The sequence below is a fragment of the Nelumbo lutea genome, chromosome 4, assembly GCF_056320005.1.
Source record: "Nelumbo lutea isolate HS-2025 chromosome 4, American lotus-T2T, whole genome shotgun sequence".
NCBI lineage: Eukaryota > Viridiplantae > Streptophyta > Magnoliopsida > Proteales > Nelumbonaceae > Nelumbo > Nelumbo lutea.
Window position 1 is genome coordinate 9,810,981 of NC_142687.1, and position 20,301 is coordinate 9,831,281.

Genomic DNA, 20,301 nt, shown 5'->3' on the forward strand with positions numbered 1-20,301 from the left:
TGCATTTTTACTGTGCCTGTCAGTGGGTCGGGTCTGGGTCGGGCCACGGTGTCTCATCCCCGAACCGATTATTAATAGGGACAAGGCAGTATTCATCAACTTAGGTCAAATCCCGGTACGACGATTGCCGATTGCCGAGTGCAAGTTTTGGAGTCAGAGGAACTGAAGAGGGGCGAGGAGCATCAGGTAGTTGCAACAGTCGTTGGTACTTATATATAGATTTTTTTTTTTTTTCAAACGATTTTTGAAGCGTAAAATGGGACTGAATATTGGCGGGCATGTTGAGAAAGTTAATGGGAAGGAACTGAGTTACAGTGAATTTGTGAAGAGGTATCTTGAGAAGAACCAACCAGTTGTTCTAACAGGGCTGATGGATGACTGGAAGGCTTGCAGAGATTGGGTATATGAGAATGGAAATCCCAATCTCCACTATTTCTCTGCACATTTCGGGAAATCCAGAGTTCAGGTAATTGACTGTTTTTCTTTTTTTCTTTTTTTTTTTGGGTAACATTATAAATACCCCTTGTTTGTTGGCTTCCATCTGCAATTCCTGATAAATACCTCTTTGTTATTTTTTTATTTCTATTATTTTCTAATTTCGTGCTTATATTTATCTCTAGCACCTAGTGGAATCCTTGTTTTTGTTTTTGTTTTTTTATATGTTGTTATGTAATATCATTGTCAAATTTAGGTGGCGGATTGTGGTAGCAAAGAGTTCACTGATCAGAAGAGAGTGGAAATGTCGGTTTCAGAGTTCATTGACCATTGGCTTAAGCTTCCCAAAGAAGATGGTAGTTATTCAAACCGCCAGGGCAATGATCAAACAGTGTTATATTTGAAGGATTGGCATTTTGTGAAGGTGCATACAGAACTACAGAAGCAAGTTCTTGTTTACATATTTCTTCAGAGTATTTTATGCAAAGTTTTCTCATCTTTACGAGGTTACTGTTCTGTATTGCACTAGCATGGTAGTTTTATCTGTTTATCACTGGTATTTTCCTTCAAGGCTCAGTTTGGGAAGAGTGCAAATACAAATATGTTTATATGGCATTTCTAAACCTTGTATTTGCACTGTACATGTTTGTATTTGCATTCTTCCCAAATGGAGCTTAAATGTATAACTCAAGTCTTTTCTCAAGTAATCGATAACAGTGGATGCAACGAGCATGACATCAAGAACCACTATTGATAATTCATGTAGGCATGTGATCAATATTTGCACTTTGAATTAGTTTAAGATAAAAGATGTATATTTCACGTGTATACATAGTTTTCAAGGTGCCAAGGTGAGGCTAGGCAACAGGGGCGCCTTGTTGCCTAGTCACCTAGGCGATGGATTCTTTTTCTGTAAAAAACATAGACCCTAGGGTAGTTCCCCTAGGTACCATAACCATATTTCTTTAATAATTATTCATAAGAAAAGTATAAAGTTCATGTTGAAGTATAGAAAATCAACATATTCATGAGAAGAAAATGAAGAAGGAAAAGAAATTTCAAAACATATATGGGCTGAATAGAAAAGAAGAAAAGAAAAAGTAGTAGAAGAAGAAGAAGAAGAAGAAGAAGAAGAAGAAGAAGAAGAAGAATGGTGACAGGGTGGTGACAGGGTAAGGACATCATTACAAATAAGTGTATCTTAGTACATTCAGTGGAAGCATGGTGGTGATAGGGTAAGGGAAGGTAGATTGAGATGATTTGACCTTGTGAAATGGAAATTGATGATGCGCAATCCAGCCACTCCTAGCTGGAAGCAACTAAGCTCCTAGCTGGCGACGGGCAAGAGATACTTGCTCGAAGAGAGATGAAGGAACCCGGGGTTGCTCACCCGGTGGGAACACTCCGATGCTTAAATTAGTACTCAATTGCGAGCTGGAAGAAAATGAGTATGCAAGAAGATGGGAAAGCTAGAGAGTGGTGAATATGCGATACCTTGGCCCCTGGGGGGTTGAAGTCTTTATATACCAACATTCTGTCAGGTTTGGAGGGGCTGATCCCAAATCTTTGTCGCGGCGATCTGTTGTCAGGTAACGCCTCGGAGTGATTGGCTGTTATCGTCTGGACTGGGGAGTAGGTGGGCTAATGCGACCGTTGTAGGGTACAGTCCCGCCAGGCAAGAGACAACCTCCGGGGTTGGCAGGCACAACGCCGTCAGGTGAGAGACAATGAGTGCAGTCCTCAGAGTTGGCAGATGCTGCGCCGCCAGGCAAGGGACGTGGGTGCAGCTTTCAGGGTTGACAGGTACGGTTGTCAAATAGGAAGCTTCTTGCGGGACTTAGGGCTACTTTGTAACGAACCCCGTAGCGAGCTACTTTGTGGCGAGCTACTTGTTTCGAGCTGCTGGTGGCATGCCGAGTTGATTTTGCCCGAGGTGAGTTGTCTCCGAGGTGCCTCATTTGCTTGGGTTTAGACTGCCGTGAACTTGGTTGTACCCGAGCTCATTCTGAGGCGAGTTGTCATCTACGTTGAGTCATGTCCACGTGCTGATCTGCTCATATCGAGTTGTTATTCATGTTGAGTCACGTACACGTGTCACCCGTTTATGAGGTCGGGCCAAATCACCCTTCATCAGAAATCAACAAAAATACCAATAAGAATCAATTACTTGACGCAAGCTTATGGTTTTCAAGGGCAGGAAGATCAAACAAGAACCAAGACTTGTGTAGTGAGAAGTAATTTATTAGCTGATTCTTTGAATAGAATGTGTCGTTTAGTCATTAGATATAGCAGAAATGAGGAACAGTATATATGTCTTATCCATGTTTAGTGGGATGTGATAGAAATTAGAAGGACATAAAATTTAAGATAAGACCACTGACTTTAATAGTTTTATCCATCTTATGTAAGTTACAAGATTATCTTTCTGATTAAAGGAATCATGTTTATGAGTTGTGGCACCACAGATTAAACAAGAAGATGACAAATGGAATCAGTCTAGATACAAAGATGGACTGGCGTTCTGTAGTCAAATTCTTGAGTCCTTGACTATTATACTGTGAAACTGAATGAAAGGGAATTGTGGTTGAAGTGGCTAATGATTAGATAAATTACTAATCAGGGGATAGATTCTTGCCTGGAAACTGTACTAGCTCCAGCTAACATTTATCCAGATTCTGAACATTCTTCTAAGGGTCAACATCCTTATCTTGGGTGGTGACAGTGTATTTTATTAAATATTATCTAATGAAAGTTATCATTTCTGATAAAAAAAGCATTTATCCAGATTCTGGTACTTCTACATGAACAATTCCTGTAAATTGAAGATCAGCTGAAAGCACATTTTATTTAACCATCTTGGATGCAGTGGGTCTCTTTGTACATTATATTTTTGGCAAATTGTATGGGCCCTTTTTTAACTCATATCAGACCACTCAATGAGAATATAAATGGAGACTGGACAGAAGGCTAAATTTATCATGGAATCCACTAGCATGTTAGGAACTACATCCTCAAACTGACATGAAGTTTACTGAAATGTATTTACATGGAAGTTCTCGATTATTCCAACTAAGTAGTAGTTTTTGTCTCTGGAAAAAGGAAAGGCAGCCAGAATTCACTCCAGTAGCCCTTTTTGATAGGTAACTGTGAATTTTATTAATCATCAATAAAGAATAGTATATATGAAACTGCCAAAGCAGCTAAGGTATAGGCTCATAATCAACCATCTAACCCATGAAACGGTACATTAATTACATTTCAGCCCAGAATAAAAGATCCCTGGGCCCTAATATACCTTGTTTGGCCAAATCACTGGCCAACCCATTTGCAAATGCAGACCTCCTGTCCCAACAGAAAGTCATTCTTGTAGCCCATAACAAATGGAAACTTTTTAATAGGATTATAAATTCTTTAATGTTTTTCAAAATGATGGTTTTTTAATATATTCTCTTGTATTTGGGCATGTGGCTCTTCTTTTCCTTCTTCCTAGAATAAGAGTTTTCTTTAATTATCAAAAAAGTTTAATATAATAAAATAAAGATTTCTAAGGCTAAGTCTAGGAACATAGGACCTGAATAATGCCCTGGAACTCCTATAGCTAGCTATCTGTCCCATATTCTGAGCATTGGTATTATACACAGAAAATGGCTGGTTTAAAAACTAGTTTGCAAAGAAGACTATAATCCTCTAACCGATAAAAGAAAGATTGTTTCTTCTATGCTTGCACCTATTAATCTTGTATGATGCTGTTCTCAGGAGTACCCAGATTATGTGGTCTATACAACTCCACTATTTTTTCGTGATGATTGGCTGAATATATATCTTGATGGTCATCCTATGCATATAGATCCTCACAACTATCAAAAGACAAATGAGATAAACTGCTCTGATTACCGTTTTGTTTACATGGGAGCCAAAGGTTGGTACACATACACAAGGAACACTTTCTTTTCTTCTGATCCATGCCTTAATTTTGCCTTTTATTCTGGGATGACTATACAATCTATGGAGGAAAAGGTATCAAAGTGTTGGTTATCTTATAGGGACATGGACTCCTTTACATGCCGATGTTTTCAGGTCTTATAGTTGGTCTGCAAATGTGTGTGGAAAGAAACAGTGGCATCTTCTATCCCCTTCTCAATGTCATCTTGTATTTGACAGGTATGGATATACATTCTAGAATATGTGTGTGATTATGCATCAATTTGGGCTTGATATTTTACCATGGCCATGAGCTATGATCATGATAACTGGAGCTCCAATTTCTGCTGTGGGATCAATAGGAAACTATACCATCAGGCTGCATTTCCATTGCAGGAGTAGAATGGATTTGACTTTGGATTCCATGAAAATGAAATAAATGGCCTTTTTGGAGGAAGTTTAATTCTGCTAAAACATAAATTTGCCTGCTTTTTTTCCTTTTTTTTTTCTCCATCTCTCCAAATCCCAATGTAAAACATAAAAGAAATGCCCAAATGATGGGATCTGGAGATTCTTCTCAGAATTGACAAAACCAATTCAATGTCCAATTCTCAACCTAAGAGTTTGACACGTTTGATATGTGACTTGAGTGGTAAACTCATTCTAGGAAAAATCTTATCCATCTTGTTTTGACATCCTACTTATCAGATCATTTAATAACTTGAAAATTATCTATTCATTTCATAATTTGAGGTTTATCCGTTTATTTTATTATGTACTTTCTATATTTTGTATTCTTACATTTATAAACTTGAAACAATTATAATGAATCTAAAGTTCAATCCATGACCATTTGTTGGAGTTGAACCATACAATGCACATGGTCCATCAGTTCATCCTTGGGTGGAGAACCTCTTGGGTGGGGTATTAAATGGTCAGGCTCATTGAATGATCTTAATCTTCCGATCTAGAACTAAACTTGGATGATTAAAATAAATATTGGTTGGGGAAAGGCTGCATTTGGCAACCCGGATTCCTCAAACTGAACTTCGATGGAAGCAGCCTTGGAAATCCGGGAAGATCTGGAATTGGAGTGGTATTTAGAGATGACAAAGGAACTATATTGGGGCTATTCTCAGGCCTTATTGGTTTGGGTGATTCCATTACAGCTGAACTAAAAGCACTGGTATTTAGGACCCAAAAAGCTAAGGAGATGGGGACGCGAAAGCTTGTTGTGGAAGGCGACTCCAAAGTAGTGATAAGCTGGCTAAAGCAAACTGAAAATATACCCTGGTTGCATAGAAATGATATGAAGAAGATTAAAAGCCTCTCCAAGGTCTTGCAGCTATCATTTCAGTGGACTCCAAGGACGACAAATGGATTTGCAGACCAGCTAGCAAAACAAGGGCAAACAGGGATTAGTGTTTTTGGGCTCAGTTGTAAGAATGAGAAATCATAACTGTAATTCATATTTTCTTATATTAATGAAATTCTTTTTGCTGATAAAAAAAGGTCTGCATTTGCATCAATATTTTAAGATGCGTAGGTATGGTGCAAGGTCTTCCACTATCCTGAGGCATGAGGTTTTATTCACAATGTAAGAGGCATAAGCCCCCAAGCATGTGATTCTTTTTTTTTTTTTTTTGATAATTCCCAAGCATGTAATTCTTAATTAGTAAATAATTAAAAATAGAAAATAGGAAAATCTCCAAAATAGATGTCTAAACAGAGTGAGTGGTACCATATATACTTCAAGAGCCCTAACTGCTGAACTTTACAATAAGAAAACTGAATGGAAGGTTAGAGGCATACGCCATTACACCTCACTGTATGCATGCCTCCACCATATGCCTCAATGTTTTCTCCTGTATGCCTTTTGCACCTTTTAAAACATTGATTTGCCTTAATTACTAGTGTTTGCATTGATGAGTTTTCAGTAAACTTATTCTATGCTGTCAATGTTGAGGGTAAATGGCAGAGATAGTCGTCAAGTTGTGTGATGGAACAAAACAAGGCTCTGCAATGGCATGAATTTGAAAAATGTTTATTTTGATATAGTATTTGATCTGACCTTTTATATTCCTGCAGGAACATGAAAAATTCTGTCTATGACATTTTTGCTGATGTTCCAGAGAAAAAGTTTCCAGGCTTCAGGGAGGTAATTCACCAAATAGAGCTTTGATCTATTTCTCCACCTTGTTTCTACAAAACATTGATTGTACATATATGGCATTTCAGGCTATTTGGTTGGAATGCACTCAAGAACGAAATGAAATTTTCTTTGTACCTAGTGGGTGGTATCATCAAGTGCATAATCTGGTATCATTCTCAACTTCAGTCTAGTGTGTTGCAATCATGCTCTGTTCTATTAGTATATTCAATAATGACCTTCACATATTTTATAACTCCAGGTGCCATGTTAAGATGCATTTAAAAAATTAAAATCCATTTGTTTTGCAAAAACTGAGTTGATCACTGAACAAAATTCATCTTTTTAACTCTTGAAGTATTGTATCTCTTTTGGTAAAAGTTAGGTCTTTGACAAGAACTAGTATCTAATTTCCTTAAGGCTATGTTTGGTTTGACAGAAAATAAGAGAAACCGAACGTTGAGGCTTGAGGAAAAGTTCTTGAGGATTTTTGTGAAATTCTTTATGAACCCACTTATATATGATGACCCACTTATATATGGATCCTTATGGGGATTCCTTTCTCTATTTACTGAAGAACACGATATGTAATCATATAATAATTATAACAACATGCATAGTAACCAACTAGGGTTTTATTGGGCCAACAATTTTTTTATTAATAACCGTAAATTTTATTAAGATAGAAATATATGCTATACAACACAACTCTTTGGGATACTTAAAGTAGGAAAGAAAGCAAAACAGCCATGAGCTGACAGCATAAAGCAGTATAATACAAAGATAATTAGAAAATTTTGCTGGCCTCAGAACCAATGCTTTCAACCTGTTATTGACCTGGATGTTTGGACTGGTTGAGCCACCACCTGCTCATGTTTTTGGGTCTGTTTTACCCCTGAACTGTTTGCTGGCAAAAAAAAACTGTTGTCTTGGTCAATGACCCAGTGAACTGGCCAGTTGAATTATTTACCCATTTGGCATGGCTAGCGCTTCATGGATTAGGCATTGCTTTTTTTATTTCTGTTTTTTATATTTCTAGCCATTTTTATCATTATTATAACAGCAAGATTTGTCACACTTAATTTTGTTCAGTATGATGAATATAAAATATTAGAGACATGCCCAGTTTTTTTTTGCAAAATTTCTGTAAGTTTCTATATTTTATAATGTATCCTTTATTTATTGATAACATGCTTTTTGATGTCATGGTTTGAGCTCGATGGTCGAGTTGTTGACCCACAACTTGGAGCCAAAACAGTTTAATTTCTGGGTCATTTTTTAAAACATTGATCATAGCTAAACCATCCACTAGGCTGTTGGCAGACCTTGGTATCATAGCTACAGTTTGCTTTCTCTTGTTCATCTTTCTTCAATGCCTTAGTCCAGTCTTCTTTTGTGTCTGTCGCTTTTTTTTTTAATAGATAACAAAAACTTTTATTAATATATAATAATGGAGCAAGATACAAGGGGAGGGGTAAAAAAATCTTAACCCTCCCAATAAGAACAGTTCAGATTACAATACTGGCCAGAAAAAATTAACTCTTCCCACCCCTTGTTTGTCCAACGAATTTGCACTCCTCTTAGTCCATTGAAACTTTTTTTTTTCACTTTTCCCCTTTACCCCCTTTTATCCCCAAAGTGCTGGTTGCGGGATTGGGTTCCACGTCAATGCTGATATGACCCAGCTAACACATCAACGAGCCAGCCCTTGTTGGTTAGTCAATTGAAACTTGATTTCCATGTTTTGAATGAGCTGTCTAACTTTCTTTTTCTCATTTAGAAATTTCCACAAACTAAAGTCATCCTGCATTAGCCAATTGATAGCCAACTTAGAATCACCTTCCACCATCAGTTTTCTGATATTTAACTCTTGGGGTCTTTTTAACCCTTCCAAAACAGCCAATATTTCAGCTCTAAGAGAATCCCCCCATCCAATAGAACCAGAATACAATGCAATAATTCAAACTTCTCCATCCCTGAAAGCTCCCCCTATACCCGACAGGCCTGGATTTCCTTCACTACTACCATCAAAGTTTAGTTTAGTGAACCTCGAAGCTGGGGGGGACCAAGCTGGGTTAGATGAAATATTCCTTGGAGCTGACCAAGCCACTTCTTTCCACTTCCTGATGATGTCTCCTTCTGAATAGTTTTCGAAGAGCTGCAAAGTCTTAGCCCAGTGAACCACCCTTATAGAGAATAATTCAATGATGACACCCTTATTTCTTTCTTTCGTGGTCTTTGATTCCTTTCCTCCCAAACTGTCCAACATATAGCTGCTCTTACATATCTCCACAGAATTTGCCCTCTCTTCTTCAGCCCCCTAACAGTAGTAGAATGGAATTGGCTTTGTACATTTGGGGGGGGGGGTGTCCACCTACAACCAAAAAGAGAGAAAAACCAACACCAGATCTCTGAAACAAATGGGTAGAAACCAGTAAGTGATGACAAGTCTCACCATTCTTCTTACAAAGGATGCACCAGTGCAGGGATAAACACCAATTAGGCCTTTTTCTTTGAAGTAGGTCGCAAGTGTTACACTTTTCAAGGAAAGCTTCCCAACAAAAAGCACTAATTCTCAGAGGGATTGGTCTACCCCAAACTTCCAAAACTGGGAAGGGGAGTCCAAAAACAGGTGGGGAATGAGCCAATTCTTTGAAGAAAGAAGAGCATGAGAAGACACCCAAAGGAGAAGGGACCCAAATCCTACCATCCCTCCTAGAGGGGTCAATACCCACCTCATCTAGGATTTTGAGCAGGTCAGAAATAATGTTCAGTTCAAAGTCTCTAAGGGCCCTTCTAAAACCCAAGTTCCTGTCAATAGTTGAATTAGAAGTGGTCAAAAAAGTGGAGACTGGCCTATTTTTAAAACATGATAAAGAATACAAAGAAGGGAAAAGCTCTTTCAACGGAGTGCTTCTCACCCAAACATGATGGATTTCCAAGGAAAAGCTCTCGTAGCCCTAGCTGAAACTCCCGAGTCCCAGCCATCCGCCGCTTACCCATGAATACTTAAGACAACTTGAGCCCACAGTTTATCCCTCTCCAAAGTCAATCTTCAAAGCCATTTCCCCAACAGAGCTTCATTCTTTTTCTACAAATTACCTAAAGCAAGCTCACCATCACTTTTGGTTTTGGTAACTATATCCCACTTGACTCTATGGTCCCTTTTCTCCTCTCCTGGTTCCCAAAGGAAATCTCTCATTAGCTTTTCCAAAATTCCACATATTCCCTCAGGCATTTTAAACACCGACAGAAAGTGAACAAACAAATTGGCCAATGTTAACTCAATCAAAGTTATCCTGCCTCCCAAGGAAAGGTAATTTTTCTTCCAAGATGCTAACCTCTTAGTAAGCCTATCAATCACCGGATTCTAGAAACTCTTTTTGCTTGGGTTATCCCCTAGTGGCAGCCCCAAATAAATCAATGGCCATTGAGCAATCTCACATCCCAAAATTCGAGCTCTATCCTCCACCTCACTTTCACTTATATTGATGCCAATCACACAGCTCTTATCTAAATTCACTTTGAGATTAGTCACCTGTTCGAACACATTGATCACTTGCTTTAGATTACTAACCCAACTTACCTCATCCCCACCATAGAAGAGAATTGTGTCATCAGCAAATTGTAGATGTGTTACCTGGACCCTATCCCTCCCTACCCTCTAGCCTTTCACCAAGTTTCTAGAATCTGCCCTCTCAATCAGATTTCCTAGGACTTCAACAATTAGGGTAAAAAGGAAAGGAGAAAGGGGGTCTCCTTGCCTAATGCTCCTAGTAGCCGGGAAGTTATCTACCACCTTACCATTCACCAAAATGGAATAGTAGCATGTCCTAATACATCCTTTCACCCAATTGCACCACTTCTGCCCAAATCCAAGACTTTAGGACTTCCAATAAAAATGACCAATCCACCAAATCATATGCCTTCTCGAGATCCAATTTGCACACCAACCCTTTCTTCCCACTTCTTTTGAAATCTTCCACACTCTCATTTGCAATTAGGATTTGATCCACAATTTGTCTATTCTTCACAAAGGCACTTTGATTCAGGGAAATTATTAAGGGTAGCTAATCCTCCGAGATAGCACCTTAGCAATGATTTTATAAAGGTCGTGTACCAAACTCTCCCTTTTTCGGAATCAGAGCAAGGAAGGTAGAGTTTAGGCTTGGATTGATCACCCATCTTTCAAAAAATTCAGAAAACACTCTTTGAATATCCTCCTTAGGTATCTCCTAGCAGTCTTTGTAAAAAGCCATCGTAAAGCAATCAGGACCAGGTGCTTTAGATCTATTCATAGAAAATATGGCTACCCTTATTTCTTCTAATTCAAAACTTCTCTCCAACCACACCCTCGATTCTTCCGGGAGCCTAGGCCACTCCAAACCTTCAATCTATAACCTACTAGACATAGGCCTTCTATTGATGGACTTAAAATGATCCACAGAAGCCCCTTCAATCTCATTTTGCTTTCTCCTACCATTGGCTATAGCATGAAAGAACTTTGTGTTCCTATCACCTTCCTTTACCCACTTGTGTCTGGACTTTTGCCTCCAACTAATTTCTTCTTTGAAGAGGACATCCTCCAAATTTTTCCTCAGCTCCCATCTGAGCTCTTTGTCCCTTTCCCCAAACGAATCTAGTTCCTCTTTTGCATCTAGCTCCTCAATCTGATTAACCAACTGCTGTTTTCTTTCCTCAAGCCTCCCAAAATGAAGAATATTCCATTCTTTGATTTTACTTTTCAACTCTTTCAACTTCCATTGAAATTTCATACCTTCCCAATTGACCCTTGGGTTACTTCCTACCCACCATTCCTTTACTTTCTCCTTAAAACCTGGATGGGACAGCCACATATTCTCAAATCTGAAAGGGGTAGGTCCTCTATTCCTAGGCTCAAGCTTACTTATTAGAACTGGCCAATGATCAGAGGTGACTCTAGGCAATGTCCTTGACATCATGTCTCTCCAATGTTCTTCCCAATCAGCAGTGAAAAGAAATCTGTCTAACTTTGAAATCTGGTATTCTCTTGTGTCTGTCTCTTTTCCTACTAAAGAAATTTGGTATTCTCCTATGCCGCCAAAAGTTAGGGCTTTTTGCTGGGAAGTGGCTCTTCAAAAGATCAATACTATGGATGTACTTCAAAGAAAAAGGCCAAACTAGAGCCTTTCCCTACATGTCTGTTAGAAATGGTGAGACGGCGACTCATCTTTTGATTTCTTGTCCTTTTGCTTATTATTCGTGGAATTGGTTCTCTTCTTTGTTCGGTTACAGATGGAACCCCCCCTAGGTGTGTTGAACCATTTTGACTCTAGCTTCTTCCGATAACCAAGGAAAGGAGCAAAATAATGTGGAGAGTAACAAGAGCTGCAATCCTATGGTCAATTTGGGAAGAGAGAAACAATAGGATCTTCCTAGAGCAAGAAAAATCTAAGGAAGCATTTGTGAAGGTTGTCACCATCAAGGTTATGTATGCACTGGCTGAAAGTACATCATCTCTTCAAGGATTTCTCCTCAGTAGACTTAATTAGAAATTGGAGTGTTATAGCTATATCCTCGGGGAAAACCTCTTGTTTTCCCTTGTTCCTCCCTTTTCTTGAAGAACCTATCTTGCCGCCCCTAAAGGTGATTTGTTCAAGAGATCACCAACTCTCCTTTGCTCTCTTTCTTGACTGAAATTTTCGATATGTTTATTGAATAATATCAGCTCCTTAAATAGGAGATTACAAGAGGTAGAATCCTACTTTTAGGAAGACTCCTTGCTAATCTACTACTCTATCCTATTAAACTGATAAGATAAGACTGAACTGATAAAGATAAGACTTCCTTGATCTATCCTACTGAACTGATAAGATAAGATAAGAACTGTAATTAGATAAGATAAGACTCCCTTAATCTATCCTACTGAACGGATAAGATAAGATAACTGAATAGATAAGACTCCTACTAATCCCTGCTACTGAAAGCAGATAAGGTAAGAATACTGAATAGATAAGATAGGATGAGAACACTAAATTGCTGCTGCTGCACTAAATTACTGCTGCTGCTGCCGGCGCCCACGTCAGGGTACCACTGCCTCAGGTCAAGGTGAAGCTAAACTTTGATGGAAGCTCCTTGGGTAATCTAGGTCAGTCGGGAATTGGGGGTGTGTACAGAAATGATGACGGAAAATCTTGGCCCTTTACTCGGGCCCAATTGGGGTGGGAGATTCATTAAGGGCAGAGGTAGTGGCCTTACTTCAAGGTTTGAAACTGGCAAAACAATGGGGCATGCAACAATTAGAAGTGGAAGGAGACTCCAAGCTGGTAATAGGGTGGATGCAAACTGGAAACCTGGTAGTGTGGACTCTTAGACAGCCTCTAAGAGAGATTATTAGCTTAGCAAGGAAGATTGGGGTGCACTTTAATTGGGTAAGAAGGTCAGCAAATGGAATGGCTGACACTTTAGCTAAGCAAGCAGTTACTAGGGAGGCTTTATTTTGGGCCTGTTTGTAAGTTTTTTTATTTTCTTTTTCCATCCATTTTGTGGGTGGTAAGCCTGTAATCTTTTTAATTATCTTATGAAAGTTACCTTTTCCTATAAAAAAAAAGGCTGTTGCTTCTCTAATTTTGAGGTCTAAGGTGCCAAGGTCCTTCAGTTTGGAGAGAAACCAATCAATAATAACTTGGCAATCTTCTTCAAAAGTAAATCAACTCTAACAAGCTCTGTCACATTGCCAATTTTATCCCTTGAAGAAGTGCTAACAGTTCTTTCCTTGATGAATTTCCAAATCTGGTTGGGCCCGAATAGTTCAATACCATGCTTTTGTCATGATCTATAAAAGCTCCCTCTACACATACATACGTACATATGTACATATACCACTCTCTTACGATTGGATATCAATTGAAATTCCTCTCTAGTTTTCAGCCTATGTACCATCCATATCATACAAAGCTCTATAATACTCTGCATCTTGACTCTTATTTTCGAAAATTCTGAAATTCTGTTCATACCAAGTGCTCCATAGAACTGCTGCCATCATTCTGTGCCTTAAAATTTACCCTCTTCTTTTTGTGCATGGGAAGGATTTGTAAAGAAAACAACTCTACAATCTTACGAGTAAACGAAGCAACACCAAAAAGGTTGAAAAAATGACTCCATGCCTTTGTAGTGAATGGGCACTCAAGAAAGAGGTGATTTACATTCTCGATTTGGAAAGGGGTTGAAAAGAGTAACAGTTCATTTAGCAAGAAAATCAAGTTTGAAGTAGGAAGAGGAACCAGGGTTCAATTCTGGATGGATTTCTGGTGGAGAAACAACTTGTTAAAGGATGATTTTCCAGATTTGTTTGTAATCACAGTGGACAAAGAGGCAAAAGTGGCTGATTATGTGCATTTTCAAAATGGCGATCAGGTGGAGCTCACAGTTTAGACGAGCTCTAAATGATTGGAAAATTGAACCTTTTGGGCAGCTACTTCAGAAATTGTACAGCATGCAAATCAATTTTAATTCAGAGGACAGAAGGGTCTGGTCAGAAGATTGAAAGGGTGAGTTCACAGTAAAATCTTTTTATAATAAATTGACCCAAGAGGATGAGCAGGATGTCCCTTGGCATGTAATCTGGAGTAAGTTTATTCCTTCAAAGGTGGCTTTCTTTGTTTGGTCTGCCTATCTGAACAAGATTCTTACAAAAGACAACCTGATCAGGAGGGGAGTGGTGATTGACTCACCTGTTTGTGTGTTATGTAATGGAGTAGAAGAGTCAGCTGACCACCTGTTTCTGCATTGCAGTTTTACATACAACATATGGGTGAAAATCTTTAGAATTTTCGCCATTAAAAGTTGCTGCCCTGCATCAGTGGAAGCTTTTGTAAAAGGCTGGTGGACACATGGTCTGAGTAAGAGGGAAAACTCTATGCAAATGGTCCCAGGAGCAGTTTTTTGGTCAATTTGGCAAGAAAGAAACTCAAGACTCTTTCAAAGTAAAGGCCGTCAAGAAGGGGAAGTGTAGTAAAAAATAGTTGGGAAACTGCTATCCTGGTCATCTGCACATCTACCAAGAAATAGTGTTCCCCTTAGTTCTCTCTTTCATTTTGAAAACCTTTTTGTAATGACAAATGGGATAGTGGTCTAATGTTTGTTTTGTATTCCCCAATGTATAGTGTCTGGTTGTACATGGGTCTTTTCTCTCTTTTTCTTAATGAATCAATACTTTACCTCTTTTTTCAAAAAAATAAAAAAATCTTTCAGACATACATCATCGTCTTGAAGAAAGTGACTCTTTACTTGTGTCTCTTGGCAGGCTTCTTACCTGTGTCTTTTAACCCATATTACCAAATTTGATTTAAAATCCAATCAGATCTGGTACTGTTAGATTTGGTTAAAAATCATTAGAATTTTTTGGTTATTTGTTGTTACAAAGGGGGGGTGGGGGGGGATGGATGACTTGTAGACATGCTTTTACAAATCATAACCACTTTATGTCTACCAATTAATAATCATCTTGATAAATAACAAAATTTTTATTAATAGGCAACAACATACTACTTTCCTAATTTGAGTTCAATCCTTTTGTGCATATGGGCCATCCAAATCTGAAAAGAGTTGGATTGGATCTCATGGATTACTGTGTCCTATTCTTTTTCTTTAGTTTGTTTGAGGAATTACTATATTTTCCTAATTTAAGAATTTTACTTGTATTTCTTTTGCAGGGGGATACAATATCCATAAACCACAACTGGTTCAATGCCTATAATCTTTCTTGGGTGGTAAGTAGAGCTAAGTAATTCACCTGTCATAGCCTACAAAACTTAGAGGAAGACCATCTTCCAACAAATTGAGCTACATCTCATTATATTTTTATCTGTTTTCAGTGGGAATTGCTTGTCAAAGATTATAATGAGGCAAAAGAGTACATAGAGGACATTAGAGATATATGTGATGATTTTGAAGGCCTCTGTCAGCGAAACCTTGCAGCTAACACAGGTAAAGTGTTGTAGCAAAGAGGAGCTCTGAATTATGAATATTAGGAAGGCAATCCATAAAAAAAGGAATATTAGGAAGGCAGAATGTGATGTAGGATAGTAGGGCTGATTCATTAGGTATGCAACCCTACATGCTATGGTTTCATAATAGCATGGTTAGGGTTGGAGGGTGGGCTAATAGGGTTATGTTTGAAGCAAATAAGGAATTGGTGTTCAGGAAATTTGGTTTTAGTGTCCTTTAGGCAATAACAATGCGTATAAGATATCACAAGGACTTTATGCCTGTACCAAGAATGAAGGGAAGGTTGAATCAAGTTCCTGATCTTGAACCTTGGGCAAGGAGTTTTTCTTTATCTTCTCCTGCAAGTAGAGAAAATATTTCTACAAGAACATATGCACGAGCTACCATGCACAGCCAACATTATTTTTCCAGGGGAGCTCTTCAGTCTTAATTCACATTAAATCATCTGAAAAATCCTTTGAGGCTGATTGACGGTCCTTATGCATACAATAGTGTTTTCCAGATCTACATTTATAAGAATACTCTAAATAAGAGTCCTAAATGAAATAGGAATTTTACTAGTGTGACACATGAGCTGTTTGTGTTGAATCCCAGGAGCATGGAATAGTTTGTTGAACTGTATTGAAGGAAATAGCGCATAGTGGACCTGCATGTTCTCTACATATCTTATGGACCTTGAGTTAGAATAGAGTAGCCTAAATGCCCTTGCATCAGGGTAGGGACAGCCTTCCTTACTCTCCCAAGTCAAATATTGGAATGGTTAGATGATCTTATAGGTGAAGAATATGGCTAGAATTTTTTTTTACTTTAAGAAGTTCCAGATTGGATGATTAACTTCATACTAAGTGTTTTTGGTGGGAGTTATTGAATATGGGTGGAAGGGGGTATACCCAAAATTATTATTACCTTTCAAAAAAAAGAGTGGAAAGTTAGATATTGGGAACAAATGGAATACAACCTTAAATCCACCCATCCTTGGTCTGAATAACTTATCTCAATTCTGGTGATGCAGTATTTGTAAGGAAGTAAAGAACAAAAGGTCTCTGAACCAAAGGCAGATTCAATGCCAAATCCCTGTTTATTCACTATTCAATTAGACCACCCTTAATCACCCAACTACATGCTTGCCCGTGGGATGCAGACACATGCACATACATGTGCAGAAGCCAAATAGCCCAAACTAGCAAACCTAATCACAACCCATTTATTAACCAAACCCAATGTGACACATAATTCTGTTGAGACTCAAGAATCTCCACCAACCCCAACTCAGGGTTTGGAAAGTCCAAAACAAACCTACAAAAGGGGCTGCATCAGTTAGGTTCATGTTGCTATTGAACTTGCTCAAGTTGCATTTAATACATTAAATTGTAGATCCTGCATATGATATAGACCATGCATCAAACATGGTTAGGACATGAGCGTCTCTACATTTAAATTATCATTATTTTAATCTACTAATGCTTATATTAGGAAGGATGCTGAAATGTTTAGTTACTGAAGTTTTACTGATTTCTACGTCTCTCTTGTGTATAGTTTCTCTTAGTCATTTCTTTGTTTCTAACAGGCATGAATTTATTGGATTTCTTCATCTGCATCTCACGTTTCTCTTTTGCCAACTTGATCCAACTGTACCATCTTGTAAGAAACTACAGTAATTTCACTAGGGATCCATTGCCAAGAATTCAGTATCTAATTATAAATCTCACATGCTTATGCAAAGTTGCATTGAAGATGGAGTCCATGGAGAGTTTGAGTGGAAACGAAGCAACTTTAGTTGGTGTCCGAGAAGTTATAGGGCAGTCAGAGTTCTTGGATCTGTGCATAGCTTTAAATGGAACATATGAGACGATAATTGGGCCAACTTCTGATATAAATTACTCTTTAGGAAATAATTTAGTGGAGATGGACTTTATGGAAGATTATGATTTTAAGGTTTCCAACCCCAAAGATCTTATTACAGTCATAGAGTGTGTTTTGAATAAAGTTGGTTGCTTTTCTAGTAACAGAAACATTAATCTGTTCTCTGAATTGAGTGACATCAAATCTCAATGGCTCTGTAAGAGGTAATATTTGAATAAAATGCCATAGCTGAGCCCTTGAAGAACTGCTTACTCAAAGTTCCTGTAAATTGCATAGATGCCTTTTGTTTGGGATATTTTCAGTTTATGGGTGTTGCCATAAGAGGTGTCAAAGACGCAACCACTGTCATGATGACCCATACTCACACAGGTCAGTAAAATACAGGATGATAGTTGTGCAAACTTCTGCTTCTGTGGATTTGGATTTACTTGAAGCTTCTAGATTTAATGTCTCTTTCTTCAGAATGATACTACAATCATGGACTGTGCCATCACAAATATTTTTTGGATACTTGGATTTCTAGCTGTATGAACTCAACGACTTGAAACCTCACTGCTTCTGTTAGAGGTAATAATATATTTGGATGTAAATTCATGTCAAGTCATTTGAGAGTTTCCAATTTAAGTCATTTGGGATATCTTGATATGGTATGGATTTTGTCCCGGCAGAGGTTTTCAAACCAAAGCAACTGATGTGAAAGGATTTAAAGGAGTTTTAGTGGACCAAGAGGCAGGATGGAGATTATATGCTCGTATGGTTGCAGAATAGGAAGCTGAAAGTGCTAAATGATGTACCAAAGATCTACAATAAGACAAAATGGAAAGATCATATCTCGACAGGGTGGTATGGAAATTCACAATTAATGAGAATTCGCACCATGGGGCTTTGAAACTGTTCCGTTGGTGGAGATATATGCAGAAACCAATTTTTTTCTGGTATGGATAACTGTGCAGATATATTTACAAGTATGCAATGCTGATAAATATCACCAACCTGATGCGTCGAAGGTTTGGAGATGACATGTTGTTAACTTTTTTGTTCCCCGTTTCAATGAAAAATAAATTGTTATTAACTTTTTTTATTGATAAAAAAAGTTTAGTTTTGCCAATATTTTTGCCTTATTTGGAGATTATGCTGTTGCTTGATTGCGGTTTTTTCTTTTTCATTTCAGAAATGGATGGAAACTCATTATTTCTTTTGAGTTTTTCAATTTGAAATGTCAATTTCAGAAATAAATGATTCTCAAATTATCAAAGCATGACTTATGCGGCCAAAATAAATAAATTTTCAAATTATTCAAGAAATGACTTACGCAGCCGAAGTATCAGATTGTTGGAAAACTGATGGGGTTACGTGCTCATGTAGACCATTAAACAAGTGACTACCATTGTTGCACTGGGCTGTGGTGACCACAATTTTTTTTAATTCTCAAAAAAGAAAAAAAAAAAAAAAGAAGGAAAGAGAGAAGTGGAGGGAGAGGGAAGAAGCAGCCAAGAAGAGGAAAGGTGGTTTGATCTGAGATTATGTAAACTTAAGTGAATTATTCCATTTCTCATGGCCATACGGGATTATTTCGTATAGTTCCTTCATTCCTTAGCAATTCCCAGTAAGCCATAGGTTGAACATCTATTATCACTGAGGCGCGAAACGGCAAAAGGCCCACGGAGTTGCTGTTATTCAGGTTTCCTGTCCGTGAGAGAGAGGGCCCATTTGGGATGGCTTGGGCTCTAATTGAGCTGTTTTTTCACTGAGCCACTTTGATTCGATGACTACAACAAATTTCACTGGAAAGCATGGTTTTCAAACTGTTATTGATCGGATGGTTGGACCATTTGATCCAGAACTGTCTAGGCAACCAGTTCCATTGTACCCCTGAATCATTCCTTTGTCAAAAATAGTTGATTTGGTCAATGACCTGCTGACTCAAGCAATCAAATTGTTGATCCATTTGACCTGGACAATGGTTATTTTTATTTTTAAACTGTGACTGTTGGTTTGGATCAGACGGTCAAACCAGTGGCCAAAGCAGTTTTGGTTCAGTATCGATTTTTAAAACATTGCTAGAAAGCCAATTGTTTGACTGAACGAAAGCACATTAGGCTTCTGGGTTTTACGCCAAACATAGCTTTTAGGCTGTTTGTGTGGCGCCCACTTTGCAAAAAGCAGCTGTGTGAAAGCCCTACCAAACAAGCACCTAGACCTAGTAAAGGCCGCCATGTGGGGAATTTAATGATATTAATTAGTATACGTGGAACACCATGCATGACTTCATGTTACAAGAGACCTGTGTGCATTGGGTGTTAAAAAGATGCCCTCTTACATTCGCAGTTTCTTAACTGAATTGGTTGTGAGTGAACTTCAATAGCCTCATATTTAATTTTTTTACTTCTAAGATTTCATAAAAAATCATAATTTTAAAAGGGTTGGAAAGCCATATGAGGGACAACTGCATTTTAGAAATATAGTATAGATTTCAGATTTGCAGTTTGGACTTCTTGGGTTGAGCAAAACTGCGTATTTGTACATGGTCTAACATCCTATAGAACACATTTTGTCATTTTCCTAAGTTCTAATTTTCTTTACAACATGAATGTTTGCATTTATTATATTTACTTTTTCTTGAAGAAGTAAAAACAAGTTGGTTTTATTTAAAAAATAACCCTTGTTTTAAAAAAAAAACCACTAAAATAATGATTTCTAAGACAAACAAATTTATGAACTCTTTATCAATTATCAGATGAAAACAAGTTCTTGGATGTGTGACCTCTTGGGAAGTCTTGATGTTGCATCCCAATTTTTATTTATTTTTGTTCATAAAAACCGAAAATTGAAGGAGATGTTTTTATTTCTAATTTTAGGAAGAAGAAGACACACATGCACACGAAGAACATGTTTTTAATATATATTGGAATCAATTCATTTTCAAGCTATAAACGATTCTAATT

General features: G+C 37.9%; 1 protein-coding gene across 3 annotated transcripts; it reads left to right on the forward strand.

The window, feature by feature from the left end:
- Positions 1–50: 50 nt before the first annotated feature.
- LOC148853819 (2-oxoglutarate (2OG) and Fe(II)-dependent oxygenase superfamily protein) lies at positions 51–18,464 on the forward strand. 3 transcript variants are annotated; one of them, XM_088941257.1, is made up of 12 exons: positions 51–186; positions 366–466; positions 692–859; positions 4,192–4,354; positions 4,479–4,596; positions 6,445–6,514; positions 6,595–6,675; positions 15,199–15,255; positions 15,361–15,472; positions 17,061–17,725; positions 17,819–17,923; positions 18,025–18,464. In XM_088941257.1, exons 2-10 carry the CDS (start codon positions 371–373, stop codon positions 17,561–17,563), a joined length of 1,368 nt encoding a protein of 455 aa, XP_088797383.1. In that variant the 5' UTR covers positions 51–186; positions 366–370; the 3' UTR covers positions 17,564–17,725; positions 17,819–17,923; positions 18,025–18,464. The 3 variants fall into 3 exon arrangements, with proteins under 3 accessions (XP_088797383.1, XP_088797382.1, XP_088797384.1); XM_088941256.1 differs by having other exon boundaries at positions 125–466; XM_088941258.1 differs by having other exon boundaries at positions 125–466; positions 17,659–17,923.
- Positions 18,465–20,301: the final 1,837 nt, after the last annotated feature.

What these genes read in the sequence shown, in the direction of transcription:
- LOC148853819 (XM_088941256.1), top strand. Translation starts at nt 257, where the DNA reads ATGGGACTGAATATTGGCGGGCATGTTGAGAAAGTTAATGGGAAGGAA. An exon ending in AGGATTGGCATTTTGTGAAG is followed by an intron (nt 860 to 4,191) that starts GTGCATACAGAA and finishes TGCTGTTCTCAG; the next exon opens with GAGTACCCAGATTATGTGGT. An exon ending in AAACCTTGCAGCTAACACAG is followed by an intron (nt 15,473 to 17,060) that starts GTAAAGTGTTGT and finishes TGTTTCTAACAG; the next exon opens with GCATGAATTTATTGGATTTC.